General features: G+C 42.7%; 1 protein-coding gene across 2 annotated transcripts in view; it reads right to left on the bottom strand.

Annotated features, from left to right (window-relative positions):
• Positions 1-4,839: 4,839 nt before the first annotated feature.
• Nudt3 (nudix hydrolase 3) overlaps positions 4,840-21,930 on the bottom strand; it is a 102,070-nt gene continuing 84,979 nt past the window's right edge. For both annotated transcript variants that reach the window (XM_078020181.1, XM_021722011.3), the window contains exons 3-5: positions 9,886-9,930; positions 8,692-8,776; positions 4,840-5,406 (exon numbers count right to left, since the gene is read on the bottom strand). In XM_078020181.1, coding sequence (XP_077876307.1) covers positions 5,228-5,406; positions 8,692-8,776; positions 9,886-9,930 — 309 coding nt within the window. In that variant the 3' untranslated portion in view covers positions 4,840-5,227. The remainder of the gene's footprint in view (positions 5,407-8,691; positions 8,777-9,885; positions 9,931-21,930) is intronic.

Below are 21,930 nucleotides of genomic sequence, written 5' to 3'. Positions count from 1 at the left end.
GTCCAATCTGAGCTCAAACTTGTGATCCTCCTCCCTCAGCCTCCTGAGTGGCTCATTTTTCCTTTTTCTTTTGGTACTAGGGATTGAACCCAGGGGCTCTTATTCACTGAGCCATATCCCCAGCCCTTTTTATTTTTTTATTTTGAGGCAGGGGCTGCTACATTGCTGAGACTGGCCTCAAACTTGCAATCCTCAGCCTTAGCCCTCTCAGCTGCTGGAATTACAGGTGTGCGCCACCATGCCTGGCTTCATTTACTAATTTTTAAAGGGAGTAAGACAATTTATATGATAATCTGAAGGTGAGAGGCATCATTTTCTCAGATGGCCTGATTAGGCTTCCTGCAGGGTTATTAGCTTATTAGCAAAAGACAAGACTTTCTGGGGCTCATACAAACACTGGTCAAAATGGGATGCAGCCCTGTCAGAGGCAGGGATGGAAGGCCGCCAGGCCCATGGGGATTCCTCCTCCACCTCAGTGCCCCCAGGACCACAGTGACTCAGATCAACTTCATGCATGGACTGCAGCATCTTTTACAGCTTGTAAGTAATGCTCCCTAATTTGCAATATTTTTACCTTAAAATCTCAAATGTCTCACTGGTTTGGATGACATCTAGAGTGACATGGAAAATACAGCCCTCCTGGACAGGGAAGTTCCCATCACAAAGTTCATCCCAGAGCTCAGAATTCAACTCTAGGGAGCTCTCTCGCCTATTCCAAATGAGGCAGGTGCCCTGGTAGTCGGCTGCGTGGCCTCCAGGAGACAGGTTCTGCCCAGCAGGGCTCCAAATTGATGCCACCTCAATGGGCAGTCTGAACTGCAAAGCCTCATGTCTGACCTCTTCCAGTCCTTAAAAGTAAGTACTAGAGGGCTGGGGATGTGGCTCAAGCGGTAGTGCGCTTGCCTGGCATGCATGCGGCCCAGGTTTGATCCTCAGCACCTAATACAAATAAAGATGTGTGTCTGCCGAAAACTAAAAAATAAATATTAAAATTCTCTCTCTCTTAAAAAAGAAAAAAAAAAGTAAGTACTAGAAAAGCCACTTTGTATTGCTCAGTCACCATGAAGCAATTTCCCCTCCCCCATAGCTGCAAAAGCCCTTCTGAAATGCAGGTGGGACAGGCCGGAGCTCAATAACAGTGACAGCCAACTCCCATTTCTCTTACAGCCAAAAGTCATATCACTGTGGAGACGAGACTTCTCCAGATATTTCTCCCAATTCCGAATCAATTTCATTTGATTCAAATCAAAAAAGAGGGGCTTAGAAATATGCTTCAGAAATATTAAAATCATATAGTTTTGGCAAAAATCGCATGTGGTGGGCTGGGGATGTGGCTCAAGCGGTAGCGCGCTCGCCTGGCATGCGTGTGGCCCGGGCTTGATCCTCAGCATCACATACCAACAAAGATGTTGTGTCCGCCGAGAACTAAAAAATAAATATTAAAAATTCTCTCTCAAAAAAAAAAATTGCATGTGGTTATTAAACCTTTCTTCTGAAGGAGAAGCATAAATGTGGCTCAGACTAAACTATTTTAAAAGTCGATGAAGAGGAGACTCCACCGAAGATGGCTGCACTACATTGGATGGGAATGAGAAATATGCGAAGCTCAGCTGGCAAAACGCACACCCAGATCGAAAAAGACTGAGTACATTTCTGTTAGGGAGGCTTAGGAGGGGCCTCCAACAAGCACTGTCTGTGGAGAAGAAAAAGGGGAAGGAAAGAGGGGAGGAGTGGTTCTGCCCAGAACTTTTTTTCTTTTAAGTAAAAGCCTTAGGGACTTTACATGGGCCGACTCCTAATATCAAAACAGAAAATATTTCTTTGCCCTGAAGAACTTTTCATGTAGCAACACATTTACAAAACTGCTGCACAACACCCCCAAAGGGTAGTGAGTGACCTACTCTGCTCCCCAGAGGCCACAGGAAGCAAGGCCTCGGTGCCCCCTGTTCCATGGGGCTGGACAGGCAATGCAGAGGGCGGAGCTCCCTGGGCCTTCTGTGGCCTCAGAGGGAGTGAGACTCCCTCACCCTTTGATCCCGTCAGATGGTCCAGCCCAGGCTCAGCAGTGAGGTAGGCCTCTCCACCAGAGCAGATGGGTGGTGGACACGTGTGAAAACCAAACCCATCGGGCTGGGGATGTGGCTCAAGCGGTAGCGCGCTCGCCTGGCATGCGTGTGGCCCGGGTTCGATCCTCAGCACCACATACCAACAAAGATGTTGTGTCAGCCCAAAAACTAAAAAATAAATATTAAAAAAACAAAAAAACAAAAAACAAAAAAACCAAACCCATCAACCCACTAACTGTTCTATCCTGTCATATTTGCTGTTTTACGGCTGCATTTCTTTATTGTGCTGGGGATGGAGGCCCGGGTGTGAGCGTGCTGGGCGAGCGCTCTAGCACTGAGCTACATCCCCGGCCCTTTTTATTTTATTGTTATTTTTTGGATACAGGAGCTCCCTAAGTTGCCCAGGCTCGCCTCAAACTTGAAATCCTCCCGTCTCTGCCTCTGGAGTGGTGGGATCACAGGCCAGGCTGCTGTGCACGGGGTGCGCTGCTTCTCAGAGAACCTCACATGGTTGACTCCCAAAAGCACCCCCCCACACACACACAGAATTTAGTCCTGGTTCACAAAGATCACATGACCTCACTGGTGTTTCCCAATGGCTACAATTTATGAAGTAAAGAAATAATAATAATAATAATAATAAATTCCATTGCTGTGTTTTTTATAGAGTGTGGTGGCCCTGATGGTTGCTCCAGCAGCAGTCCACGTCTCCGTGTAATTTACTATGAGCCAGAGACTCTGTACTAGCCATAAATATTCAGAACCTGTTTCCATCAAGCCTGCATGAGCCTAGCACTGGTAGAAATAACAGCAAATCAATGCCAACAAAATATTCTGCATGTAGGACAGTTTTTGAACCTCCTTGTTTCTTTTTGCTTTTTTTGGAGAGACAAAGGATGTTGCGACCATGGTTCTAACCAACCTATCAGAAAAGGACTCCAAATATTTATCAGTAAAAACAGCCAGTGTTCATGGTGCCAGGGAGGGGAAAACACCAGCCTTGCTGTCAGAATCCAGTGCAGCAGGAAATAGCACCAGTTCAACAATTGTGGGGTGGACAAAGCCTCCCTTTGTCAGTCACGAAAGCCTCAGCACTCTCCCTCTCCAGCTGACTGCATTATAGGACCCATTCATGTCACTGAAAAGTACTTGTTGGCACAGTGCACCTTCTTGATCCAGAGACTTCAGCAACAATCAAAACGGAACTTTTCAGGGTGGTATCTCTTTACACCAGCCCCGCTGAAACATTTTCAGATCATTGAAAAAATGCAAACTATTACTACCAATGAGGTTCCTTTTAAGGAGATCTATTTTCCTATAAAGCACTTTCAATCTGTATCAAAAAGGTAGAATTTTTCTGCAAGAATGTGTCTTTTTGATTCTACTTAGTGCTTAGTTAAATCTATTTTATCTTCCTCTTTTACTTATTTGGACAGAACTTTAGAATGCTCTAAGTCAGGCAATAAGAATCAGTGTTTGCTTTTGGGCAGGACTTGTGAACAGCAAGTGGGCTTTTGGACTTAAATTTCAAGGTGCTGTGTCTGTCCACTGGGACCCTGTCTGGCATATAATTCTATCCCCAGAGGTAAGATGGCACCCCAGGAAAACTGCCAGCACAACTTTCTGTCTCTGTGGGTCAAGCCCGGGAAAGAGTGGCAGGGAAGAGCAAAAGCTTTAAGGAGTTTGATGACTTATTAGAATTTTTAAATAAACAGATCTACAATTTTAATTTCACATGTTGGCTACCATCTCCTGTCCTAAGCCAGGGACCAATCCCACCCCACCCCACCCCACTCCCATCCCTGATTCTCAAGATCCTTCTCACTTCCCAACGAAACAATACAACTGGCAAAGGAAGCCAGCAAGAACCTGTATCCACACACCAAGACCACCTGCAGCAAGCCAACGCATCACAGGCTGGGGCTGACACATGGCCTAGGGCTGCTCTTGCAGCAGATGGACCTTTCACATCCTGGCAGGGAGCAGGATCCTCCTGCTGTAGCCAGAGGCTCCATCACATCACAGGACAAGTACACATACTTTCCTCTGGGTACCTTCCAGGACCTCAACAAGGTTACCATGTGTGGAGACAGGACTGAGCAGGGCCGCACTTGCAAAGTTCAGTTGTGGCTGCTCCAAGAGCCCAGGATGATGCCCATTCAGCGCGGTGTGAGGCGCACACGGCGAGAAGAGAGGCTGTTGTGGGCAGGACGTAGCACCTCGGAAAGATCCCTAGCTGGCAGGGCAGAAGCAGGGCTTGATGCTCCAGTTTTCAAGATCGTAATCCCAAGAATCCAGTTAAAAACCTACTTGGACATGTAGGCCAGAATGCAATTGCTACCATTGTTTCTCTGGGTCTAGGCTGAGGCCATTTGCTCCTGGATTGGTAATTAAAAAAAAGGTTTCTTCCTTAGCATGGAGACACAGCTTGAAGAGAAGACCGTGAGTCCTGGGAGCACTATGAAGGTGGCCGAATTTCTCCTGCACCTAGGGAATGACAGTTCCAACTGGGGAATGGAGAGAGGGCAGGGAAATGTACCTAGCCCCTAGCATCAAAAATAAAATGTCAATTAACCATGAGGGTCTCCACACCAGAAACATCCCTAAATCAAAACCCCAAAACCTTGAAAAATTCAATGGTTAAATTATTTCTAAAAGTCATTTATTTACATATTATATGTCCAGTAGATAATGTGTAGATAAATGCAGCCTGCAGTGAAAGTGACCAACCTACTGGACTGAACAGCACATTATAGGACAAATTCTTGAAAAGTTTCATCTCACATTGGTATATTTTAATAAAAAAATTAAAAATCAAAGAAAATGTCTGGCCAGGGCTGGGATGAGACAGGAACACTTCAGAACCCCAAGTGGAGAAAGCTCTTTGCCCCCCTTCAGAGGGTGCCGGGTGTGGAGGGGAGGGACAGGTCATGCACAAAGGTACTTACATCACACACCCAGCCCCCACCCCCTCAAATAAAAAGAAGGAAAAGCCCCATCACTTAACACCAAACAGCAACGTCACCAGCACCCCTGCTCTGCTGCCCATCATGCCACATTGAAAGAGGAGGCCTGTGAGGAGAGGTGAGAAGAGCCGGGGGAGGGGGAGGTCTGCGCTTCAGTCTAGTTTCCACTTTCCATCTCTTACAGGAAGTCTTCAGTCATCTGATGCCTGACATGGAGCTCTGAGCAGAAACCGAGTACGTGGTGGCCACGACCCGGGTGCCGTTGTTGGTGGAGTAGCCTTGCCTCAACGTCTCAAAGTACGACGCCTGCACGGGTTTGTGATACTGCAGCACTTTTATGGCTTCTTCTATTTTAAACCATTCCCTCTTCCTTCCTGTGGAGAGAAATAAGTACAAGAGGGAAGCAACCAGGAGGCTTATGAACCTAGCGCTTCTGAGAAAATGTAGAAGAAAACATTAAAGCAATGCTTCTCAACACTTTTGAAATGTGTATTTTATAAATTTTCCCCCTCTTTTCTTTTTTGTACCGGGATTGGAACCAGGGGCGCTTAACCACTGAGCCACATCCTCAGCCCTTTTTTGTATTTTATTTAGAGAAAGAGTCTTGCTGAGTTGCTAAGTGCCTTGCTAAATTGCTGAGGCTGGCTTTGAACTTGCGATCCTCCTGCCTCAGCCTCCCGAGTTGCTGGGATTACAGGCATGCGCCGCCATGCCCAGCCTTTACTTTCTTTTCTTACAAAAGAAAAGGAAGCATACTTTATATGCTCCAAATAGTATACAAATGCTTACTGCAGAAAATAGGTACATAATTAAACCTGAGACTAAGAGTGACCATGCCACATGACCTCCAGTGTGCTTCTCTAGGTCCTGGGACTCCCCCTGGCTTGGGTGAAAGGTCCAGTAGTATTTCCACCTTCTGAAAAACTAACATGAGTATTAGCCGGCAGAATACTAGGACTGCTGGCCTATAATCAGTTATTTAATCAAAAAGTTAAGTGGTATATCTACCTAATGGAAAATATAAAAGAAGCCAGGCATGGTGGAGCATGCCTCTAATCCCAGCTGCTCGGGGGGCTGAGGTTGGGAGGCTGAGGGGGACTGCAAGTTTGAGAGCAGCCTGAGCAATTCGGTGAGACTGTTTCAAAAAAAGGGAAGGGGCCTGGATGTAGCTCTGTGGCAGAGCACCTGCCTGGAGGGTGTGAGGCTCTGGGTCCAATCCATAGCACTAAAAACAAAAGGACAAACAGCAGAACTCAACACAAGCATTATTATCTTCACAGTCTTTCTTAAATTTTTTTCTTTAGTGGTGCTGGGGACTGAGCCCAGGGCCTCATACATACTAGGCAAGATCACTATTCTGTGTATGACTTTTAAACTATCACCTGAGGTGGTTAATGCTTGAATCTTTTAGCTCTAACGGAAAGCATATTCTGGAAGTGTAATATTAATTTCTGCTATAAACTGGCAGATGGATAAAATTCATCTGCCCAAATCCTTCCCCCTACTGTCGACATGCCTTGTCCCCATGCCCCCTCATGGGCGGTCTGTAGCCCTTCAGTTCTTAATGGCTTTGTATCTCTTAACAGTGCAATAAACTCATGTCAAAAGGTTCAGTGTGGACTGCTGAAAACTCCAGTGCTGGGGCCTGAGGAGGAGACAGAGAATGCGCTGTGGCCCCGTCCTCAGCACTCTGTCAGGCAGGAGTTGCACACTTGTGATACTAATTTTTAAGGTGCTCTTGCTCTACTAATGTCCAAAAAAACCTTTTACACCCACTTATGAGAACTGGTCCTAATGTGAGGGCTAGTCTAAAATGTGAGGAATAAGTTTGTACTCTTTCCTTTGGATGATCTTCCTCATATTACTAGAGAAAGACTGTGTCTTAAATGTACATCTCAATGCAGACAAATGAAGGTGCATTTATCTGATGGAATGTTACACAGGTGTTCCCCTGGCTGTGAATCCTAGCAGCAGACCACAGGAAGGTGCTTATGGAATAGTGTTGGTGAAGAGCAGAGCAGGGCGTGCGCGCGCGCATGCGCACACACACTAACTATAGCCACATTAAAATAGGAGGCTGAAATAAAATCTGAAGTGAGATGCAGGTCTTCACCTAAGTAACTGACAAAGATGAAGAACAGGCAGCAGTGTGTGCTGAGACAGACACTGCGACCGACCCCTATGAGTGACACTGAGGGTTGGAATAGCCTTTCTGGAGAGCAGTTTCAATATACACCATGAACCGTTCAAAGTATGAATGCTTTACTGAGGTAGTCCTTAGGCTTCAGGTCTTTCCCTGGAAGTTTTAAAACAGAAAAAACAAGGCTAAAGATCTTTTTCCTTTTTTTTTTTTTAAATATTTATTTATTTTTTAGTTCTCGGCGGACACACCATCTTTGTTTGTATGTGGTGCTGAGGATCGAACCCGGGCCGCACGCATGCCAGGCGAGCGCGCTACCGCTTGAGCCACTCTTTTTCCTTTTTATTTATTTTCTTGCTACTGGGGATTGAACCCAGGGGCACTTAACCACTGAGCCACATCCTCAGCCTCCTGGGCCACTGGGGTCACAGGTGTGCGCCATCACTCCCAGCTCTAAAGACCTTTTTCTAATCATAGCATTATTTATGATAACTAAATTACAGACTGTTGATGGTCAATAATAGGGAATTAGTTAAATGTGATGTCATGCAGCCATTAAATGTCATATTTTTTAAATGATATCTCAGTCTCCCAAGTAGCTGGGGTTATAGGTATGTGCCACTGTGCCTAGCTCTTTTTTTCAAATTGATGTTTTAAAATCTTTTATTGTTTTTCTCTTATAAATAAAAGTAATAAAATAGCTGGGTGCAAATCAAAGAAAATGGCTCCCTACAAGGAAGCTGGGTAGTATGAATAAAGCTAAACACTGTCCTCACTACTCTGCATTTATGGAGTGACTCTTTGGGGACAGTTGTACACCACTCAACAGTCTTTTCCAACAATACAAACTTTTTTCCCCCCAACACTGGGAATCCAACCCGGGCCTTGAGCTTGCTATGTAATCACTCTACCACGGAATTGTATCCTCAGCACAAGTGAGCACCATGAGAAACAAGAAGGTCCTGCTCTCACCTCTCGTCCCCATGGCCAGCAGCAGGCCTCAGTCAGTATGTGCTCAGGAGATACAGATGCATAACCCTTTTGGGGAGGACACAATTTGATTTAAGAAATGCCTCTAATATGTATGGGCCATGTTTCTACTTGTTGACCCTATACCTGATTTTAGCACATTTTAATTTTATTTTAAAATTCTGTTTTTTTTGTTCAGCTTGCTTTTAGACAATGCAAAATAATAACTTTCTCAGGTTCAAAATATATGTGCTTATTTTATTAAACACACTCTTTTATGCCAGGCATGGTGGCGCACACCTGTAATCCCAGCAAATAGAGAGGCTGAGGCCAGAGCATCTCAAGTTCAAGGTAAGCTTCAGCAATTCTGTGAAGATTCTCAGCAACTTAGCAAGACTGTGTCTCATTAAAAAAAAGAAAAGAAAAAGAAAAAAATCACCCTTCTACCATTTCTTTTCTTCAACAGGCCCTTTTGGTTCTGAGTAATGCCCTAAGGGCAAGTGTCAGTTATGGGGAGCTCTTCCAAGGCAGTCAGGTAACGAGGACTTACCAATGTTAACTGAGTCTTCCCAGTCTTCCAGCACTTCTGTGACAACCAGCACATAGACATACGTCCTGTGCTTCCTCTCCTGGTTCTGACAGACAAAAGAGAAGGGTAGAGGGAGAGTTTTTCCTTGGAGAGCGAGATGGCAGAAACACACTCTTATGCACACATCCAGAGAATTTAGACATAAAGATTCCTTTCACTTTTTCCCATCCTACAATCATGGCCTATTTAAAACAGGTTACACCTGAATTTTGGGCTATGAAAGTTAAGACTTTACACTCACTTTTCCCTCTCTTCCCTTAACTGCAACTCAAAGGAATGTTGAGACCTCTCGAGAAAAAGGACCATGAGCCAGGCCTGTAATCCCAGCTACTCAGGATGCTGAGCAAGTCTGAGGCCTGCCTCAGCAATTTAGCAAGACCCTCAAAATAAAAAAGGAAGAGGGCTGGGGATGTGGCTCAGTGGTTAAGTGCCCCAGGTTCAATACCCAGAACAAAAAAAACCCCAAACAAACAAACAAAAACCATGTAAATGTAACTAAATACAACGCCAGAAAAGAGACTATGGATGGCAGGAACACCACAGAGGTCTCAGCTTTGGTGGGCCCATCAGACTGGCTGAGTATGGCAAGCCTCCCCTTTTCCTATGAACTCTGCTCCTCTCTATTCCCATGACTTCTCAGGTCCTTCACCTTCTTTCACTACCACAGCCAATTTTCCTCCTATACTACAGACACCTAACTCCCATTTTTCTTGTTTTCTCTACACTTATCTCCCCTCCCTCACACCTTAGGAGAAGAGGGAAAAAAGTAGATATGGGATAAATAATGCCTAAAATTATTTCAGCTTTTTGGACATTACAGGATTTAAAAAGAAAGAATGGTGCCTGGCGCTGTGGCACACGCTTGTAATCCCAGCGGCTCAGGAGGCTGAGACAGGAGAATAGCAAGTTCCAAGCCAGCCTCAGCAAAAGCAAGGTGCTAAGCAACTCAGTGAGACCTGTCTCTAAATAAAATACAAAATAGGGCTGGGGATGTGGCTCAGTGGTTGAATGCCCTTGAGTTCAATCCACATATCAAAAAAGAAAGAAAGAATGCTATTCTCTGCTGTGCTTTGTTTGACAATTCAGGAAAGCAGAGCTCTTTCCCAGATTAGGAATATGTGGTTATTAATATACCAAAGAGGTCAAGAGACTTACCTCAAAAATTCCAACTAATCTTCCCAATGTCCCTTTTACTCCAGCCTGAAAAAGGAAAAAGAAAAATTAACACAGACATTTTTACGTTGCTGGTCTCACTGAGTCTTTTTGAGCAGTCTATTAAAAACCAAAAGGACACGCTGGCAGAGACTCCAGGGCTGAGTAGGCTACACCAAGGTTTCCTACATGTTACATCTAGACTGGTCACAGCAAGGTACATTCTGGAGAGGAGGAGTTCCTGTTCCTCTCATCTCTCCTGGTCTCTCTCCCCACTAAATGCTGGCCAAACAAGTAAGATGATTAATCAAGTCAATGAAACTATATAAAAATACAGTGAGGTATTCGTGACTTATTCTTTATGTAACACACATACACTGAATGCCTGAGCTAAGCCAGAGCAGTGTCGTGCCAGAGGTGCGCAGAGAACAGTTCGGGCATGACCCTAGAGAGCAAGAACCTCGGTTGGCTGGTTTGTGGCTCTCTATATACAATATACCAGAAGATAATGCAGGACCCCCCAGGACCTCAGCAAAGCCCAAGCCAACAAACATATAAACATGGTAATCCTAGTGCAGGGTATTGGGCCAGACATGTACTAAGTGATGTCACTAAGAGTGACAGGAAGAGGGCCAACCTCAGAGATTATACCTTCCTAAGATATAATTTCCATCTTCCACCAGCCCTTTCAAATTTTAGATTTATGTCTTTCTTCCTCGCTCACTCTCTCTCCCTCATTCCCATGCCTTCTTTTAAAATGTATGATTTTTAAAAATATCTTTGTATTTATTCTTATGTAGTGCTGAAGATCAAACCCAGTGTCTCACATGTGCTAGGCGAGCACTCTACCGCTGAGCCCCAGCCCTAGGCCATCATCCCTATGCCTTTTAACTTCACTTTAATATAGGGTCTAGCCAAGTTGCTGAGGCTGGTCTTGAACTTGTGATCCTACCTCCCAAGTAACACTAGGCTAGATTTGCTTCTTTCTGATGCACTGCATGTGGAATTTTTTTTTTTTTTTTTTTGTGGTAATGGGGACTGAACCTAGTTCAGGACAATTTACCACTGAATTAGAACCCAGTCCTGTGCTGGGGTTGTGGTTCAGTGGTAGAGCACTCGCCTATCATGTGTGAAACACTGGGTTCAACCTCCAGCACCACAGAAAAGTAAAATAAAGGTATTGTGTCCATCTACAGCTAAAAATATTAAAAAAAAAAGAACCAAAGTCCTTTTTATTTTTTATTCTGAAACAGGATCTCATTAAGTTGCTGAGGCAGGCATTGAACTTGCAATCCTCCTGCCTCAGCATCAGCCTCAGCCGGGATTACAGGTGTGTACCACTGTGCCTGGCGACAGGTGAATTTTTCATGAGTGTTTTTGCAATAGATAAAAAACATGTCCCCAGAACAGATGAATTTTTCAGTCCACTCCAATTCACTAATTTTCTGTTCAAGTGTATGCATTCCAACCTATTTCCATCATGTATACTTTTGTTTCCATGAAACACACATACTCTCTCTCTTGAGGTGCTAGGAAATTGAAACTTAGAGCATCCTAGGCAAGTGTTTATATTTTGAAGTACTGGGGATTGAGCCCAGAGGCACTCTACCACTGAGCTACATCCTTAATACTTTTAATTTTATTTAAAAATATTTTTTTAGTTGTAGATGAATTCAATACCTTTATTTTTCTGTGGTGCTGAGGATCAAACCCAGTGCCCACGTGTGCTAAGCAAGTGCTCTGCCACTGAGTCACAACCCCAGCCCAGCACTTTTTATTTTACTGAGATAAGGTATCACTAAGTTACTGAGGCTGGCCTTGAACTTGTGATCCTCCTGCCTCAGGCTCTGAGTTGCTGGGATTGCAGGAGTGTGCCCCTGTGCTAGGTAAGTGTTTATTCTTTTAAAACATAAGTTATTCCTTCATTTACTCGTTGAATGTCTTGAATATAAATTTAAGTTCTATGCTACAAAATCCTTCATCTCTGATTAATTCCTCCTGCACTAGCTGAGGCTGCTTTCCCCACACTCTCCAGGGCCAGATCATGGCACAGTCATCTAGGTGATATGGGGCACTGCAGGGAGTCAGGGGTCAGAGTCAGGCATGGCTCTGTCCTTTGCTGGGCAGGGCACCTGTGTTCTCTCTCTGCCTAGGCTCAGGTCTTTCTGAACATCTCAGCTCCTGGTGTCCTTTCATCCCACATCCCATTTCATGAGGGGCACTTGGACTCCGCTCACTCCACGGGTTCAACCACGAGCCACCCAAGGCCTGACAGGCTTTGTCTTTTCTTCGCTGTTCTGAAATTCTGTTTGTGATTCATAAGTGTTCACCTTCCTTTTGGATAAGACTATTTAGTCTTTTTGGCAATGTCTTTTTTTTTAATATTTATTTTTTAGCTTTAGGTGGACACAATATCTTTATTTCATTTTTAGGTGGTGCTGAGGATCGAACCCAGTGCCTCACGCATGCTAGGCCAGTGCGCTACTACTTGAGCCGCATCCCCAGTCCTGGCAATGTCTTTTTAGCTTTTATATTTATCTCTATTTTCTGGGAGCAGAAGGGATGAGAGGTAAAGGCGAAGAGCCTCTGGAAGCACCTGGGTAATGCTATAACTTGTTTTCCATTTCTACTGCCATTTTTTTTGGATAATAAATTAAAAATTAAGACAAAAATACTTTTTCTCTTTTGGGGGGGGCGGTACCGAAGAGTGAACCCAGGGGCGCTTCATTACCAAGTCTCACATCCCAGTCCTTTTGGAGACAGGGTTTCACTAAGTTGCTTGGTGTCTCTCTAAGCTGCTAAGGCTGGTCTTGATCTTGTGATCCTCCTGCCTCAGCCTCCTGAGCTGCTGGGATTACAACTGTGCACCACTGTGCCTGGCACAAAAATACCTTCTAAACACAATACTCAATAAGTTTGTACAGAATGAACAAAATTTTAAATACTCTAAAATTCTTAAGAGATATTTAATAACACAACAATAAAAATGGATTGAAAGGCCTAAACTGGATGACTTACATTCTGACATTAATTTCTGCTAATTATCTGTTAAGGAATTTTGTTCCTCTCTTGCCAACATGCCTGCTTTCTCACTATTTTATATCTATTCCTTATATCCATGCATCCTGGTGGGTTTTAATCTACCTGAATAAAAACGTCTACCTTTCTTTTACTTTTATTGCTTGTCTTACATTTTTAGAAATAATTGCTCTTCAAAGCCCGATAAAACTAGCTTTACCTCAGGAATTAGTCAGTGACGCTGCCTGAAAGAGGCGGCACAGCTGGCAGGCACCGGACTAGAAAGCCCTTCTCATCACCTCTGGATTCAAGCCACCTGTGCTCGGGCCCCAGGTGTCCAGGGCCTGGGCAGAGAGCTGCTGCCACAGCAGGGGCGGGGGTGGGTGGGGGGTGGGGGGATAGGGTGGGGTGAGGAAAGAGGGGTTTATAGAGGCCACCTTCCCTTCTCCCTTCTGGAAAGTGGAATATGTTCGCTGTAGCAGCTGCTGTCCACCTATTTTTTTTTTTTTCATGAAGAAGTAAAAAATTTAGAAATGGAAACAACGTCCAAATTTTAAGGGTACAATCAAGTTATTATTATGACAACTCAATATATTCAAAACTTTTAATAGTAATTTATGCATTCAACACCAATGATTCATTGTGACAGAAGCATTTGGGTGAAACATAAAAAAGCACCTTTCAGAAGTATGAAATAAGTATATTTTTGTAAAATCTACTGTAAATCAAATAATGTTGCCATCTGTATATGAAAATTTCAGTGGCATTTGTTTACACTTTCAACTTGTAGAAACTAATAATAGGTTTTTTATAGGGTGGTGCTCTGAATTGAACCCAGGGCCTCGCATATGCCAGGCAAGTGCTCTACCACGAGGCTACGCTCCCAGCCTTCCTTATGACAGTTTTCTTTGTCTTTTCTTCTTTCAGACTTTTAGACTCATACTTAAGGGATTTACTTGGCAGAAATCTATTTAAAGTGATCCTACCACTTAGTCTACAATAAAAAGCAGAGAAATATTCCTACATTTACCGGTTTTCATATTGGGGGATTTGGCAGTTTCCTAAAGGAGAGGTCCGGGTTGTGGCTCAGTGATAGAGCGCTTGCGTAGCATGTGAGAGGCACTGGGTTCAATCCCCAGCATCATATGGAAATGAACAAATAAAATAAAGGCATTGTGTCCATCCAGAAATAAAATTTGTAGTGTGTGTGTGTGTGTGTGTGTGTGTGTGTGTGTATGAAAGAAGGTTTCAGAGTAGGAGTGTGGTTCAGAGGAAGGGCACGTGTCTAGCATGCCTGAACCTCTGGGTCCCCTTCCAGCATGGGGGAGTCAGTGTAGCCATGGTGCTCATCAGGAGCAAGCCCCCTTGTGTGCAGGGTCCTCCTAGACAGGGCTCACTTGAATCATTTTACTTTTTCACGATTCTGGACCCTGAGTCCAACTTTTATCTCCTGTTCTTTTTCAAAAGCTGCCATGTGCAACCTGAGAGTGGGTTATTTTTATCTCTCACATGATTCCTGCATGCAGGTCAGGATAGGTGTCAGGGTCACGGCTGACAGATATTTGGCTCAGGTATTTGGGGATAAGATTTGATTTAGGGTATGTATAAGTTTGGTCAGGTTAGTCTGCTGGTATGGTCTTGTTTATCTGAAATCATATGAAAGCAATTAAATTTCAATCTTTATGTTAAAACCCCATAATCCAGAGAAGGGATCTGTATTTAAAAGCTAACAGTGAAAATTCAAAATAATATAATCTATTCGTCATTATTTGATCAAATCAATCAAGTGCTTTCCCAAACCTCAAACTATAGAGTATGGATTCTAGAATTTCAGATCTAGGTAACAAAAACAATCTCAGCAACTTCCTCCCACCTTTGGGCTATACTACAGATTAAGCCCAAGGGTGCTCTACCATGAGCCACATCCTCAGACCCTTTCATTTATTTTTAATTCTGAGACAGTCTCACTAAGTTGCCAGGGTAGCCTTGAATTCGCAATCCTTCCTCTGCCTCAGTCTCTTCAGTCACTTGGATTACAGATGTGTGCCACCACACCTGGTAGCTGCCTTTTTTTTTTTTTTTTTTTTTTTAAGAAAAAATCCTACTCCTTTTCCTTTGGGGTGTTTTATTATTAGAATAAAATATTTACCTGGGAAGGGCGGGACTGACTTGGGAGACCTCAGCGACCCTACCTTCCCTGTGCATGTGTGCACGAGCTCAGGCAAAGGCATGAATTCAGTGGGCCTAAAATGACTCCACAAAGAGCCCTGGCTTTGCTGTTCAGTTTGGATGAACACAGGATGGATCCTCATTGTCTAAAACCAGGTTTTTCCCTCTGTGGTGGACACTCTGGCTGCCTCATCAACAGGTACTGCCTGCCCTACTGGCTACCTGGAAGACTAAGATTCCGTTCGGGCCTGGGCTCCAGCACACCTGGAAAAGGCATCTTGAGTGGGGCACGGGGAATTCACTCCCTCCAGACACAGGTTCAGGGGTGCTGCGGATGACCAGTTCTGGTCAGCAGCTCCTGGGAGAATGTGTCCTGGGGACTTGCAGAAAAGATTTCCCACCATGATAAAGAGACTGCACAAAAGAAACCCTACACTTCCTTGCTTCTCAAGTGGGGACCTGAAACTTGGAGCTGCCCCTGTCATCTTGTGATCATAAGGGGAAAGTCAAAAGAATCAGCGAGAAGCCGACGAGCCCTGGGGCTGCGGAGCTACACCATTATGGCCACCTTTGGACTTCTGTAGAAAGATGACCATGGTGCAGAAGCCACTTTGAGTCAGCAGAAAGCTATTACTTTTGATTTAAAGGACAGCTCTCTGAGGAAAGCTAAGTATCCCCAAACAAAAATTCTGAACATTCAAGGAGGCTGAGGTATACAGCATCAAAATGTCCTCTGTGAAAGCTGCGAGCCCAGTCCTACCAGAGGACCGCAGCGACTCCAGTGCAAGTGCTTCAGTGAGGAACCCCCACACAACAATAGGGGGTCTTCAGTGCACCTGTCTGGCAACTGCCAGGCTTGGGGACCACTCAGAAAAGTTCAACTGAAAAAAGGTAGAGGTAGATGGGAAGCCAATAAAGGTTTATTAGAATTAAATCATAGGGTTTTCTTTTTAAAAAGAAATATTTCAAATATCAAAAAAGTAAATAAAAAAATACTCATGTTGCCACTGCACCAAATAACAACACCTTTTGGTCTTTTTTTTTTTTTAAACAAACTTCTGACACACATGAAACCCTTGTGTACTCTCCAACTCCTACAGGTGGCAACTAATCATCCCAATGACTTGGGAGGCTGAGGCAGGAGGATTGCAAATTTGAGGCCAGCCTCAGCAACTTAGGGAGATCCTCTCTCAAAAAATAAAAAGGGCTGGGGATGTGGATTGGTGGTTAAGCACCCCTAGGTTCAATCCTCAGTACCAAAAATAAACTCCTGTGTGTTTTTATACTTTTACTACTTAGCTATGTATCCACTATTAACACTATATGGTATATGATACATGTAGTTCTAGTTAATTCACTTTAACTGCTAAACAACTATGTTTTATGAAATTACCATGCTTATTAATCCATTTTTAGTTCTATCATTAATATGCTTTAAATAAACCTCTTGTAGATCTCCTTATCATGTGTGAATTTCTATAAAACCTACATTAAAATTCATATTTCTGAGACACAGGGATAAGTATTTCCAATTTTCCCAGATACTCAGTTGCTCTCTGCAGTAAATCAACTACAAAACCAGCCACCATTCTCCACCTCTTCTCACATCTGTGTCCTTTGAAAGGTGATTTTGCAGCTCTTCGTATCAAGAGATAGAATCTACTTACTCACCCCTGATCTAGTCTAATCATGACTTGCTTTGGCCAACAAAATGAGAATGGTGTACCAGTTCCAAGCCTGGGCCTCGAGAGGCTTTGCACTTTCCATGATACCTGCACCGGAACTCTGCCATCTGCATGTGAATAGGCTTGAGATAGCCTCTTAAAGCGTGAAAGGCCACGGTGTCTCAGCTGAGCAGCCTACAGCCAGCCAGCTTCCAAACAGAGAGTACAGCCAGTACAGTCAGCAGAATTGCTTACTTGACCCAGAGCTGGCTGCAGACATCTGAATAGTCCAGCTAACACCAGGAGCTGATCCATGGGCATCTAAGAATTAGTAAATACTTACATTTTAAGCCGCTGAATTTTGAAATGTTTTGTTATATGGCAAACTGAAACACTCATCAAAATACACATGTAGTTTATGAGCTGCCATCATTTTTTGTACTCCCTTCTGGTACTGGGATTGAACCCAGGCATACTACCAGTGAGCCACATTTCCACACATTTCCAAGCCTTTTAATTTTATTTTGAGATTAGGGGCCTTGCTAAGTTGCTGCAGCTGGCCTTGAAGTTGTGATCCTCCTGCCTCAGCCTCCCAAGTTACTGGGATTACAGGCATATGCCACCATTCCAGTTATTACATTGCTTTTTAATTGAAATTGTGCACCTTAATGTTTAAAAACAGGGGCTGAGGTTGTAGCTCAGTGGTAGAGTGTTTGCCTGGCACGGGTGAGGCCCTGGGTTCAATTCTCCGCACCACATACAAATAAATAAATTAATTAAATAAAGGTCTATCAATGACTAAAAACATATTAAAAAAATGTTCAGTGAACACTCAGATGTTCCCTAATGGTAATTTTACAGTCATATCCTTTTCACACTCCACTACTCAGCTACATACCAAGCCCTGAGAGCCGGATTCCTTGATCTTCAGAAGAATCTGTCCTGTCTTGATACACATTCTGTGGTAACTATTTTCTGTCACTCTGGTACTGGCACTTGTCTTTGGCCTTTTAAAAAAATGTTGTGGTATTGGGGATTGAACCCAGGGGTGTTTTACCAATGAGCTATATCCCCACTCCTTTTAATTTTGAGACAGGGGTCTCAACTAAGTTGCCAAGGCTGGCCTTGACCTTGCAATCCTCCTGCCTCAACCTCTCAAGTTGCTGGGATTATAGGCCTGTGCCACCATACCTGGTTTAGCCTTATTTTTGATGTATTTGTTGAACATATTTTATTAGACACAATTGATTTCACTTTTAGTTTTGTGAGTTTAGGATCTTGTTTTAAAACATCCCTATTCCACGGTATGAAGTTAGTCTTCCAATTTTTCTTATACTTTTGAGTTTTGTTTTTTTTTTTTTGAGGGGGGGGTACTAAGGATTGAATTCAGAGACACTCAACAATTGAGCTGCATTCCCAGCCCTATTTTGTATTTTATTTAGAGACAGGAACTTTCGATCCTTCTGCCTCAGCCTCCCAAGCTGCTGGGACTATAGGCGTGCGCCACTACACCCAGCCTTTGAGAGAGTTTTATACTATGACTCAATTATATTTATTCTCCAGTAGCCAAGGACCTAGAGATTTCAGAATAGAGGCATGGGACACTATTCTGCTTTCCTAACCTATTTTTTTTTTTTTTTTTTTTTAATATTTTTTTTTAAATATTTTTTTTTTCAAAGAGAGAGTGAGAGAGGAGACAGAGAGAGAGAGAGAGAGAGAGAGAGAGAGAGAGAGAGAGAGAGAGAGAGAATTTTAATATTTATTTTTTAGTTCTTGGCGGACACAACATCTTTGTTTGTATGTGGTGCTGAGGATCGAACCCGGGCCGCACGCATGCCAGGCGAGCGCGCTACCGCTTGAGCCACATCCCCAGCCCCCTAGTTGTTAATTTATGTACTAAAAGCACACATTCTTGTTTTTTTTGTGTGTGTGTTTGTTAGGGATTAAACCCAGGGGTGCTTTACCACTGAGCTACATCTTGATGAGGCTAGCTTTAAACTTGTGATTCTCCTGCTTTAGCCTCTCAAGTTGTTGGGATTACAGGTGTGTACCACTGTGTCTGGCTTTCTTTTTGTATTAGTCCTCACAGGTTCGTCTATTTTATTAAACAAATAATTCTGTTACTTTTGGCTTTGTTGATCATTTCTATTTTTCCTACGATTTCTGTTCCTTTTCTTCCTGTTTCCATCCTTTTATCCTCTTTGGGAAAACTCCTGTTTTTTCAGGCCTCTTGAATTGACTGCTTAATATATTTAATGTCTATTTTACTTTCTAATATAATATCTAAGGTACAAAGAACCAACTGAGCTGCATCCCAGAAGTTATGAAAGCAACTGTGTCTGAGAGCTTTTGTAGCTGTTCAGTTACATCTGCTAACTAATTTCTATTATGAATTGTGCTTTCCCTCATGGATTATTTAGAGTATCTTTTTCTTTTCAAACATATTTCTCTATTAGGTTGGTTTCTTGTTGATTTCTAATTTTTACTGCACTGTTCAGAGTATATATAGCATATAATATTGATGCTCTAGATTTTATTTCTCCCCAGTACTGGGGATTAAATCCAGGAGCATTCTAGCATGAGCTACACTCCAATCCCTTTTTTTACTTTTTTGAGACAGGATCTTGCTAAATTGCCCAGGCTGGCCTCGAACCTGACATCTTCCTGCCTAGTCTTCTAAGCAGCTGGAATTAGTTATGTAAGACAGCACTCAGGGGGATGCAATGGAATTTTTAGTACTTCATTACTTTACATAGGATTAGTTTTTATAACCCTTCCATTTTGCTTAAAAACCTATGTATTCTTCTTCGTTTGGTACAATAGCTCTTGACACACCTAACTTCCTCAGTCTTGTAAATGATGTTATTCAACCACTGGTAGTCTTTTTTTTTTTTTGGTACCGGGGATTAAACTCAGCGGCACTTAACCACTAAGCCACATCCCCAGCCCTATTTTGTATTTTATTTAGAGGCAGGGTCTCACTGAGTTGCTGAGGCTGGCTTTGAACTTGAGATCCTGTACCACTGCGTCCAGATTTCTTTTATGTCCCTCTAATTTCTTCAAATGTTTTTGACTTAAATTCTATTTTCTCTAATATTACAATTACTATCCAAGTTTTCTTTTGGTTACGACTTACCTGATATATCTGTTAATTAACTGTCAACAACTTACATTTACTGTGATTTAACCTGCACACAGTTTTTTAATACTGATCCATGTGAAGTCTCTTCAAGAGGAGAAACAATCTAGTTCTTAAATTTACTTCCAGACTACTTGCATTTGTAAATTTGATGAATTAAGAAGAAGCTGCTAAGTGGCACCTCAGCCAGATTGTCAGACACATCTAAATTCAGCGGCTTCTTGCAGTTTAATAATTGTGGACTTGCTAGAGGCAAGAGCTGTGTGTGGTATTTGCTGAAGCCACTGTGAGCTTTATTAGAGTCAATGGAAAGCAGGCTGTGGAGGTGCTTCCTAATGACTAAACATCCTTTCCTGGAATGTGGAGCTGGATGTGGAAAGCAAATACAACTGTTTTGGAAGACTATTCTGGACTCAATTCATTTAGCAGAAGGCAATTGGCTCTTATCCCAGTAATTCAACCTCTATTCAGGGTTCCAACAAAAACTAGTTCAAATACAGTAGTATATTCACTAACAGGATAGATTCTAATCTCTACACTTAGCCACTGAATTACCTACTCATCAATGGGTAGTATTCAATTATGTGTGATAACAGCTAATGTGTATAAAAGACATCATATTTTCTTTTATTCCAGTTTTTAAAATGGTTGAAAGGCAATTTAGGGATAGTTACTTGCACTAAAAATGTTCTAACAGCAAGATACCTTTAAATTAGGCTCTCTTAGTAAGTTTAAGATATCAATTATTTGACTAAAGAGTGATTCTTTTTTATTTTATTTATTTATTTATTTTTAGTTTAAAAAAATCTTTTTTATGTTTTGGGTACTGGGGATTGAACTGCAGGGCAATTGACCATTGAGCCACTTCCCCAAGAGTGATTCTTTTTAAAAAGCCACAAGTGTTCTAGATAAATCCTACATAGAAATGACTGAATTTATAAAAACAAGACCTATTTGCAATCAGGGGATGAGGGGGTCACACACTTATTGAAAGATACACCTTTTTAGTATCTTATGTCACAACCTTAGAGAAACAAAAATACTTCTATCATTACTTCAGAATCAAAAGAAAAGAGGATATGTAATTCTAAAACTTTTAAAAAATACGATGGTAGACTGACAATGCATATTATCTCCTCTTTCCAGAACCCCACTAAAACAGAAGTAGGAGAGTAAGAAAGAAAGAAATTCTATCATATAAAATGTTCAATTAAAACCACAAAAGGCCCATAATCCCAGTTACTCAGGAGACCAAGAGAGGAGGACTGCAGGCTTGGCATCAGTGAGACTCTGTCTCAAAATAAAAATAATAATGGCTGGGATGCAGCTCCATGGCAGAGGGCCTGCCTAGACTACGAGAGGCCCTGGATTCTCCCACAACGAACCAACCAACCAACCAACAGACAGACACAAAAGGCAGCCAGAGAAGACAAAATAAAGAACAAAGAACATGGATGGTGACTAGAAAACAGTATCAAACATAGCAGATACTAATCCAACTATATTAATAATTACTTAAGCAACCATGGATTAAATTCATCAATTAAAAGAGAATGTCAGGGGGCTGGGGTTGTGGCTCAGTGGTAGAGCTCTTGCCTAGCATGCGTGAGGCACTGGGCACTGGGTTCGATCCTCAGCACACATAAAAATAAGTAAATAAAAAAATAAAGGTATGGTGTCCATCTACAATTAAAAATATTTTGGGAAAAAAAAAAAGAGAGAGAATGCCAGGGGCTGGGGTTGTGGCTCAGTGGTTGAGCACTTGCTTAACATGTGTGAGGCAATGGATTCAATTCTCACCACTGCATGTAAATAAATGAATAAAATAAAGGTCCACCAACAACTTAAAAAAAAAGGGCTGGGGATGTGGCTCAAGCGGTAGCGCACTCGCCTGGCATGCGTGCGGCCCGGGTTCCATCCTCAGTACCACATACAAGCAAAGATGCTGTGTCCGCCAAAAACTAAAAAATAAATATTAAAAAATTCTCTCTCTCAAAAAAAATACATATAACTTAAAAAAAGAGAGAGAGAATGTCAGGGTGGATTAAAAAACAAGAC

This window comes from Ictidomys tridecemlineatus, chromosome 8 (assembly GCF_052094955.1).
Source record: "Ictidomys tridecemlineatus isolate mIctTri1 chromosome 8, mIctTri1.hap1, whole genome shotgun sequence".
Taxonomy (NCBI): domain Eukaryota; kingdom Metazoa; phylum Chordata; class Mammalia; order Rodentia; family Sciuridae; genus Ictidomys; species Ictidomys tridecemlineatus.
Note: the sequence above shows the minus strand (reverse complement) of the source record. Positions and strands in the feature narration are given on the sequence as shown.